The sequence below is a fragment of the Odontomachus brunneus genome, unplaced genomic scaffold (genome assembly GCF_010583005.1).
Source record: "Odontomachus brunneus isolate Ranch 3 - 2012 unplaced genomic scaffold, Obru_v1 Obru_scaffold_033, whole genome shotgun sequence".
Classification (NCBI taxonomy): Eukaryota; Metazoa; Arthropoda; class Insecta; order Hymenoptera; family Formicidae; genus Odontomachus; species Odontomachus brunneus.
The window spans coordinates 102,815-112,404 of NW_022639483.1; the positions used below are offsets into that span (position 1 = coordinate 102,815).

A 9,590-nucleotide genomic window follows, 5' to 3' on the forward strand; every position below is an offset into this window, starting at 1 on the left:
CGACTATTAATATCTGAGTATCTCACTTATAACGAATTTCAAGTACACTCGGAGAAAAATATATGGCTATTTGGTTGACAACTACACGAGTTTTGTATATAGAATTAATGTGTATAGTTTAGTAATTTTTTTGTAATCATTGCAACAATAGTTTTAATTGTTTAACTACAAAAGAGTTTATTAAATTAAATACATTACAATTCTAAATATACAACTCATGTAATTGCCATCTGCGCGGGTCGTACGAAAAGCACGCGGCTTAGTACAGAAATAGCGCGAATTAGGCCAATTCCTTATTATCGTATTTCAGAGCCTTCCTTTATAACAGTATAGAGCGATCTATCCATTAGTCTTTGTTTGACGGCGCGCCAAAGTGAATGCCAATTCACCTGATTTGTCTCATCATCTTACGTTAAAAAAATACAGATATGCACGCATATACACACCTGCACATTTCATGTATAATTATCCTGCATAAAAAAAAAAAAATATATATATATATATTAAAAAGGAATATTTTTTTAACACTGAGACATCAATTTTTTAGTGTAATAACTACTAATATGGGCCATAGATTCTGATTAAAATGTCCAAATTTATCCCAAAATTGGCCGCTACGACTGAATCGAGAATCCCATCATGCGCAACCACTCGTCAATCTTCTTCGACCAATAACTCGAAAGTCTACGTGGTTATTTGCAAAATAGTAGAGGACTTTTCTATTCAGTTTGATTTAATGTGTACAAGCATAGATCATTCGGTAATCTTCTCTAATTAATAATTCGAAATTTTGCGTGATTGTAAAATGGTGAAGTAACTTTGTGTTCAATTTAACCTAATCTACATGTGCGCGAGCGCTTTCCCATCTATCGTCAGGCAGCCTGTGAATTTCCTGCACGGGACATGGTTGCGCACCTGATTCTACGCGCCGTCGCGGAAATTTACCGTTCAGCTTTGCGTACATTTACCGACATTTACCGATGTAAAGTCCGAATCAGACTAACGATTGTCGACTGACAATTGGCGATCGGCAATTAGTTTTCAATCAATTAAAGCGAAGTAACTACTGATTGTGTTGCTCTGATTGGTTAAACACTAATCGTCAATTGTCAATCGCTAGTCTGATCCCGGCTTAACGCAATGTATCAATCTAACGCGGAACGCCCGTTCGGACAGAACTTCGATTGAATGCAAAACGGTCACGGTGTGTTTTCCTTTTTTCTCCTTTCTTCTTCGCCGCGAAAGCAAGAGAAGGAGAGACAGAGAGCGGGAGAGAATGTCCCAGCTGTTACATGTTAATGTTATTTAATGACTTAGAAATAAATTGCTGGCGATATCGTGACTCACTCGGTGACGGGTGTCACCGGCGGAGTCCTTGAGGAAAGTGTTCGCACCTGCGAGAACGCTCGCCGATGCGCGCCTCGGCGACCGTTATCGTCTACCAGAATCGCTCACCCGGACTTTAAGAGAACGTTTCACCGAGGATGAGTCAGTAAGAACCCGATCTCTTTCGCGAGATTGCATTTTCTAGCGCGATCGTATAAAGATAATCGGGCGTAGGAAAGAAGAGAAACTCACCGTCACTTCGCGTTAACGTATTAATCATCGTGAGCCAGATACACGTACGTATTCGCCTCATTAATACTGAATAGATCGCTGCTTTCTTATGTAACGACGTCTTCCTGTATTCCCGGAACGTTTGTTCGTAGCCGCGCGCGATGGCAGATAAACGCGCGGACGTTTAAATTAAACGGCTAATAATACCGAGCATTCTCTGCTTTCCGCGAATTGAATGGCTAATAACGCCGAGCGCTTTCTTTTTTCCCTCATATTGTTGCACAAAACTCGCGATTGATGTCCGAGAGCGTAATTTGCGAAATCGCGGAGGGACAATTCGCAGGTCGTCAACACGTCCATACATGTGGTATCTCAAATTGACACGCTGAATCAGCGCGCAATGATAGTGGATCAAACTTTCCTTTCTAAAGTCATTAATGCGTAAACAAAGAGTGTCCCAGACTCTCCTCCGCAATTTTTGCGAGAACGTATAACGGATTGAAGTGAAGATAAAAGTCCCATACCGTTTTGCAATGTTCGCGATAAATTTCGAAATATTAATTAAAGAAGATTGGTAAATGATCACTGTGAATGATCACGCGCGATATGGTAGATGAGCTATAGTGGCGTCGTCTACTGTTGTACAATGAGAGAAAAATATAGTTGCTTTTGGCATCAACCATGTACTCTTTTGCGATTTTAACCACAAAAATAGTTATAAAAACCATTGTTTTAATAAGTTAATTATTAGAAAGATGATTCTTCTAATTATTTTTCTGGTTAAAATCGCAAAAGAATATAGTTGACGCCGAAAACAACTATATTTTTTCTCAGTGTATACACTGAGAAAAAAATACTTCAAAATTTATTTGTAGGACAAAAATTTATTTCACAGAAACAAATTTTATTTCTCAGAAATATATTTTATATCACGGTAATAAATTTTGTATCATACAAATAAATTTCCAAGTGTCTTTTCCTCAGTGTACTTATACATCAGGTCAAACTGAACAAAAAAGTTCTGTATTATTTTGCAAATGACTACACAGATTTTTAGATATTATTTTAAGAAAATTTGCATTATCGCAATCATGTAACAATTTTCTTCCATTAATAATTAAAAACCTACGTAGTTATTTGTAAAATGATAAAAAGCTTTTTGTTCAACTTAATCTAATGTACAAACATATAACAGCATACAATTGTCGCGTGTGATCATTCAGTAATCTTCTTTAATTAATATCTCGACTATTATTTTGCGAATATCGTAAAACAGTATACAACTTTTATGTTCACTTCAATCCGTTCTACGTTCCCAAAAAAATTGCGGAGAAGAATCTGGGACACCTTATATAAGCTATCCTTACATGTCAGAAAAAAAAGAGTCAGATTGCATATACTAGCGAGAATTTTGAGGAAAGCCGACTTATTTCACACTGTACTGTATAAACATAATATCAGTATTCACTCAATTAATCATACACGTTGCATCATAGAGCAAACTTATATTGTTTATTCATTGATTATTTTAATGGCACTATTACTAAATTCTCAAAATCCGTAAGCGAGTTACTGATTGCTTACCGATGCGTAACAATTGCGTTTTCTTTTTCCTTATATCTATCCCGTAAAGGAAAAACTGAGTATAAAATAGAATGATAATATGAAGCAAAATTGATTTTTTTTTAAGCAACTGCTGTGATTTATCGATAACTGGAATAAACATCACCATCAGGGCTCTTATCGACCGCCTGAGTGGTTTAGAGTTTGTTTACCACGTTGTTTACAATGTTAAGAGAAGTTGCTTTTTCTTCTTGTTAAAATTTTTTACAAGATTCAAACATTTCTGTCCTGGCGTAATCGATAAATCTAACATATTAGTGTTAAGTAGTGTCGATTATAATAATAAAATTAAATTTTAAAAAGTGGTCAATATTATCACCTTCTTCCCTATATATTTATAATTCGCAGTTCATATTATATTATGCTATATTATAATTTCTTAGAAACCTTACATGCATCAATTCTGTATCCTAACAGGTATATTCCTGTATAAATGAATGAATAAATATAAAAATCTTACACGCGACGAATTAAATGCGAGATGAAAGTTTCGCGTCACCTTCAAGGTAGACGATTCTGAAATGCACTAAACGGACTCACTTTTTTCGACGTGTAGAGCTTCCGGCCTTGCAGCAACATGTACGTCTTCTTCCAGGTGTTGGAGCCCTCGTGTCGCATCCACACCAGACTGAATACCTGCGGGCACTCGCCATCCTCTCGTGACAGATAATTCTGCAATGAGAGAACAACGCGGATTTTCCGTTAGCTGGCGTCATTTCCATTCAATGCGATGTTCGGCATCGACTGGTGATCACCCTTAGCGCGAACTCACCCTTAGCGCGGTTTCGACATTACTGAAGATGCCCCTGTCTTCACCACTGGGAAATACGACCATGTCGGCAGGAAAGAATTGCTGCAAAAAATTAAGGAGATCTCTGTATATATGCCGTAATTCTCCTATTTTTATCTATTTTGATAAATCGGAGAAGGAAACTCTGACAGGACTGATATTGAAGGAAATATATACATCTACACTGTAAAAACTGATGTGTTAAATTTAACATTTCATATGTTCCAAATCATCCACTCTCATTTATGTGTAAATTTAATAAGTGAAATTTATTTAAAAATATATCTGTAATTTTAAATATTGCTAAAAAATGGTTCTTAGATACCTTAAAAATAGAAGAGTAATTTTTAATAACTGTACGAAAAAAGAGTCTTAAGGGATGCGCGTGTAAGAAAAAATACCGCTTAAAAATCTGCTAAAAAAACTCAACGTAAGGAGTAAAAAAAGGCTTTTATTTTTTGCAATAAAAAGGGAAACGCGTCTCAGAATTTCACCTCCCCGGAGGGCGACCGATTACGACGTTCAGAGTTCCCAAAGTTTCCGCGCTCGTTATCCTGTAATTGGCCAATCATTGGCGCACGGAGGCTAAGTTACGAGACTTACGAAACCACAGCCGACTGATTTCAAATCGTTAATTGATATCGGTTCGGGTACATTAATTAGTGCCGGAATAGCCCAACCAACTAGTCCCAAATGCATTCCCGGGAAAACCGGTACCTTCTATATTTCGAACGATCTCATTTCCTACAGAAATAATTAACGTAACGATAATTGCGGCATCTCTTTCAACGTTCACGCCGTCATCCATATATTTTACATAATCGCACATGTACTCTCCAAAGTGCAACACGGGGAAAATACTAAGGATATTACTTGTCAAATGGTTACCAATGGTAAACTAAACAATGGTTACCATAGCAAAATATTAATGTTATTTTTCGCCCATGTATGTAAAATGGTTGTAGAAACTCTGTAACTCTGGGAATGGTTCCAACCTTCTTTACTGCCTATCCAAATATGTTTTAATAATACTTTCAGTGCTGTATGATGCAACGAAACTCTACTGTTCTCTCAACCATAGTAGTTGCGCAGATCACAATAGAGAAACAGCAATATTGGTTGAAGCAACTATGTTTATGAGAATGTACTAACTGAACATTATATAAGAACTATGGATGTGAGAAATGTATAGAAATGTATAGATGTGAGAAATGTATAGAGTGTCCCGGAACAACCTTCAAAGTTCTCATGAAGATATAGTACGGATTGAGGTAAATCCAATATAGTTTTATGATATTCACAATAATCGAGATATTAAAGATAATTAAATCACAGAAATCTCATTTTTCCTAGTTAAAATCGATAAGAAATAAGATGAAATGAAAACCAGTTAATATTCACTGATCTCGTCAGTGAATTAGTCCTTTTTACTGATTTAATCAAAAATATTTTTACTGATTTACTTTAACGGAAACGATGTATCGACTTGAAAACAGCGTTACGCAGCCAATCCTGTAAAATCTCAGGACATGGACATTCAATCAATACTGCCGAATTCTCGAAACCCCATTGCCGTTTCTGATCACGAGAAAGTCCGCGCCATCTTTTAAATCCACCTATGCTTCTCGACTAAAGGCCACGTGAATCGTCGGTAAACGAGAAACCTGCCATCAAGAATCTCTCCGGATATTCGCGCACTTACCACGTTCCACGTGTATAGAACGACATTGCTATACCTGTTCAGGGTATCGCAACCTATGAGAAACTCGTCAGTCGGTAAGTTACCATTCACGGGTTGGCCGTACGGTAACATACCGTTCGCGATGATGGTAAAACTACCAAAAAAAAAAAAAAAATGGAAATTCTTTCATCGTATTTTTCAAAATTTTTAATAGTAGTTTTTGTAGAATTTCAATGAGTTATTCCGGCGAAACTTATTAGTGACTTTTTGTCCTACCTTAGGATTGATGAACAGCTCGTACTTCAGGAAATCCTCGCTGAAATAGAACCGCCTCTCGTGGCCTGAGGCGAACATTTCCAGTTCTCTATGAACTGCGAGAATGTCTTCATGGTCTTCTAATGTACGTTCTGCAAAAAGTAGATTCATACTGATTGCCGTAAATGTTATCGTAAATGTCAGGCTTGTATCGTAGATTCCAAGATTATGTCTACGCGGATTGTTTACGAATTCTTTACGTGATGTATACACGGTCTTTATGTAGACAACGTAAACTATGTAGAATGGCTATAAATCATATTAAAATATACAGAAAAAATATATAATTAAATCATGAGACGATTACCGTATATTCGTTTTGAGTATTTATTTTTCTAGTTAAAAGCCATTTTACGTCAAAGATAAGTCATCATTTCTTACTAAATTTGACCTACTGAATTCAAATATAGTAAACAATTTTTTTTTATTGGTGATAGTTTTAGAGATGCAAGTTAATGGATTTTTATAATGGATTTTCCTTCAAAATTAATATTATCTTTATGTTCGGTAAATTTTTGCAAAAATAGTTTAACACTGCTATGTTGAAATCGATATTTTTATAGTAAGGCCATCCTGTTAGAGCCATTTTATACTGCATAAATTGTTTTATTGCTGTCAGAGTGATTTATTGACAGGTTACTTACATGAATCCGTTTTTATTTAACTGGGAATAAAAGAAGGTGGTATCTTATTTGAAATGTGTTTTTTATTTTTTTAACGTTATATTTCAACATACTTATTAAGTGTTATTTTACAAGTAAAATTGTAATATGTCGCGTAAGTATGTGTTGTGTATATAATAGATGTGATTATTTCTGTTACATTTGTAGCCAATTTATTTTAGTCAGATAAAAGTGCAAGGTTAATCCCATTGACTTGTAAAACATATAAATTATATTTCTTATAAATTACAAACTTATAAATTATACTTTGGCAATACTTATGAAAAGTAGGAAATAATAATACGATTTGGATTCTCCTCATATTTGTTTTAAAACTTGTACATATCAATCTTACAACACTAGTTAAAATATAAAAATTGAGCTGTTTTTCTTAAAATTTATTATAAACTAAATTTTATTATTATTTATTTCTTGTTAATGGCGTTCGAATTATGTGAAAAATATACCAAAGGTTTGCTCGGAGCAAACAAAAAGTAAAAAATTGTTGTCTAGTGTTATAAACGTAATGTTTAAAAAAAATTAAGTGTGTAAAATTGTTTTATTATGTGACAGATTGATTTAACTCCGAATGTGTCAGAATATAACCAGATAATTTCATGTGTATGTGTGGTTACTTGTTTAGAAAATAACGTTTATTTTATATATCAGGATTCCAAAAATTATATAAAAATATAAACTTTTTTAAATTTATTTCTAAGTAAGGCGTACGTTCTTTATACAATATCCATAGATTACTCATTGTCTACATAGATGACATCTCATATACACTTTACATTGTCTACACGTAGACATAGAATATCATAATTTACGCGTAAACGTTTAATCCTGCTAAATATCGCCGTCGACATATATTTGATACGTTCAACGAATTTTAAACAGTGAAAGGTTCGTTCATTGCTTGATCACCATCTCTGGCTATTTATCTAATGAAAATATTCGTTTGAAGTAAATGTAAAAAATTTTTCTCGATAAACCGAAATTATTTTTCATGTTTATACCGTACGTCATGTTTATATCATATAAAAAATCTCTGAAATAATATCTAGTATTCTATGTCATCAATCTAAAAAAAAAAAACAATCAAGTTTCTGTTATCTCAAAAATAGAACTTAAAAAATGTACATTTGAAGGTGGAAATTTAAGAGAGTAGGGAAGACCGAGGCTATATGGTCCCAGGGGTATGTTGCTCATGTGCTCTTTTTAGTATTTATTTTTAGAGGGATAATGGATACACAACAAAATCGCGAAATGATCCTTTTGGAACATAAGTACTTGTCCTTGAATTTCATTAAAATTAGAATAATATTACAGTTAAGAAATAGAAAAAAACTGAGTTGGTAATAGCAAAGTAAATTTTCGAGCCTTTCGAAATTTTGTATTAATATTCTCCATCGTGACTAAATAAAATTAAGCGATGTGTACTAGCTAGAATGAAATTTCTTGCAAATGTATGATATACTGTTTCTGATAATAAATGCAATTTTCATTCATAAAATGATTGAAATAGAGCACATGGTCAGACAAGATAAAGTTGGCTTATAATTAAGGGTCGGCAGGAGACTTTTCACAGAGACTGTGGAACCACTAATTAGGATATATATTTTATATGTGACTTGCGCTACTGAGCAACTTGAACCGAATACCAGGATAAGATGGCTCTATTGCTGCATGTTCGTATTTTAGTTATTACAAAACAAAATATATGGTTAACAGGATCATGGCGGGCATTAATATATAGAAAAAGATTACCTTTCATGTTTCTTTTTGTTTATACAATTAATCACAATTAGTTGCTTGAGAAATTGTAACTTCGAAATTCTAAAATATAAGACATCTAGCCTCGATCTCCCTTGCTTTTTTGTTGATCAAATCTTTATAATGAGATTTACGTCTACACAGATCACAGATCGTCTCGTCACGTGGTCGGTCTGAAAGGCTATTTCGCGGGAAGCACGTTAAACGAAAATAGCGCAACATTTGTCCCGGAGCTTTAAACAAACATTCCGGCATGAAGACACGGCCATGCGAGTCGTCGTCTCTGACCTGCACCAAACTCCTGGAGGTTCGCCCGCTATTGATTCTCGGCTGCATTATAGAGCCGTCTCTCTCTTTCTCTCTCTCTCACTATCTCCCTCTCCTACGCCCCTACCGTGCACACATTGTTTCCGATCTCGTCCCAAGTCAATGCCGCGGAGAAAATTTCGACGACTAAAGTTCTGGACGCATTAAAGTCTCACCACGCCGTTTTTCCGCGGAGTGACACGCATCGAGGAACCTAACGAGGTTATCCGACTCTTTCGCGCACCGATATTTTATAAATAAACTGTCTCCCCGCGAAGAAGACTCGCAGCTCGATAAGAGAGAGGAAGAGAGGTAGGGAGAGATCGCGTTTGTCAAGTTTCAACATAGTTATCAGGCGCATTACTCCAAAAATACTCGCACGATTGTCCGTTCATTTTCTCACTCGAGCCTATTTTTCCTCGTACGCGTCACGGAAAATCTGATAACAGCCTGCATACTAAATCGGACATTTAATTCTGCGAGTGCCGTCCATTACGTTTGTTTGTTCGGTTCGCTTTGAATATATGGATCCTACCCGCTTCGGCGATATATAAATAAACATTGTACGGACTATCAAAGTTCTGAGGCAACGCGTTTTACGTTCTAAAAATATATTTATTTCCTCCAGGCGAAACTACCTATTGTCTACTTTGACGAATAGTAGTCGCGCGAAATAGGACGATTACAGACTTCGAAAGCACGGTCGATGACATGTTACTACTCGCGTGACCATGACGGAGAAATATGTATACTTGAGAACTTATTGATTGATTCTTATCTACATTCCCGATCCGAGAGAACATGTAGCTACGTCGCTAGAGAAAGAGAGAGAGAGAGAGAGAGAGAGAGAGAGAGAGAGAGAGAGAGAGAGAGAGAGAGA

General features: G+C 35.5%; 1 protein-coding gene and 1 long non-coding RNA gene across 12 annotated transcripts in view; one reads left to right on the top strand and one right to left on the bottom strand.

The window, feature by feature from the left end:
- Positions 1-1,389: 1,389 nt before the first annotated feature.
- On the top strand, positions 1,390-4,163 carry LOC116843457. Its single transcript, XR_004377882.1, has 2 exons — positions 1,390-1,622; positions 3,776-4,163. It is a non-coding gene; the product is annotated as an uncharacterized LOC116843457 (long non-coding RNA).
- Positions 2,602-9,590, bottom strand: part of LOC116843454 (growth factor receptor-bound protein 14-like) — a 237,737-nt gene continuing 230,748 nt past the window's right edge. For 7 of the 11 annotated variants that reach the window (XM_032813884.1, XM_032813882.1, XM_032813883.1 and 4 more), the window contains exons 5-7: positions 5,928-6,058; positions 3,953-4,033; positions 2,606-3,852 (exon numbers count right to left, since the gene is read on the bottom strand). In XM_032813884.1, coding sequence (XP_032669775.1) covers positions 3,682-3,852; positions 3,953-4,033; positions 5,928-6,058 — 383 coding nt within the window. In that variant the 3' untranslated portion in view covers positions 2,606-3,681. Of the gene's footprint in view, positions 3,853-3,952; positions 4,034-5,927; positions 6,059-9,590 lie in introns of all 11 variants that reach the window. The other 4 variants (XM_032813873.1, XM_032813874.1, XM_032813875.1 and 1 more) reach the window with 2 other exon arrangements.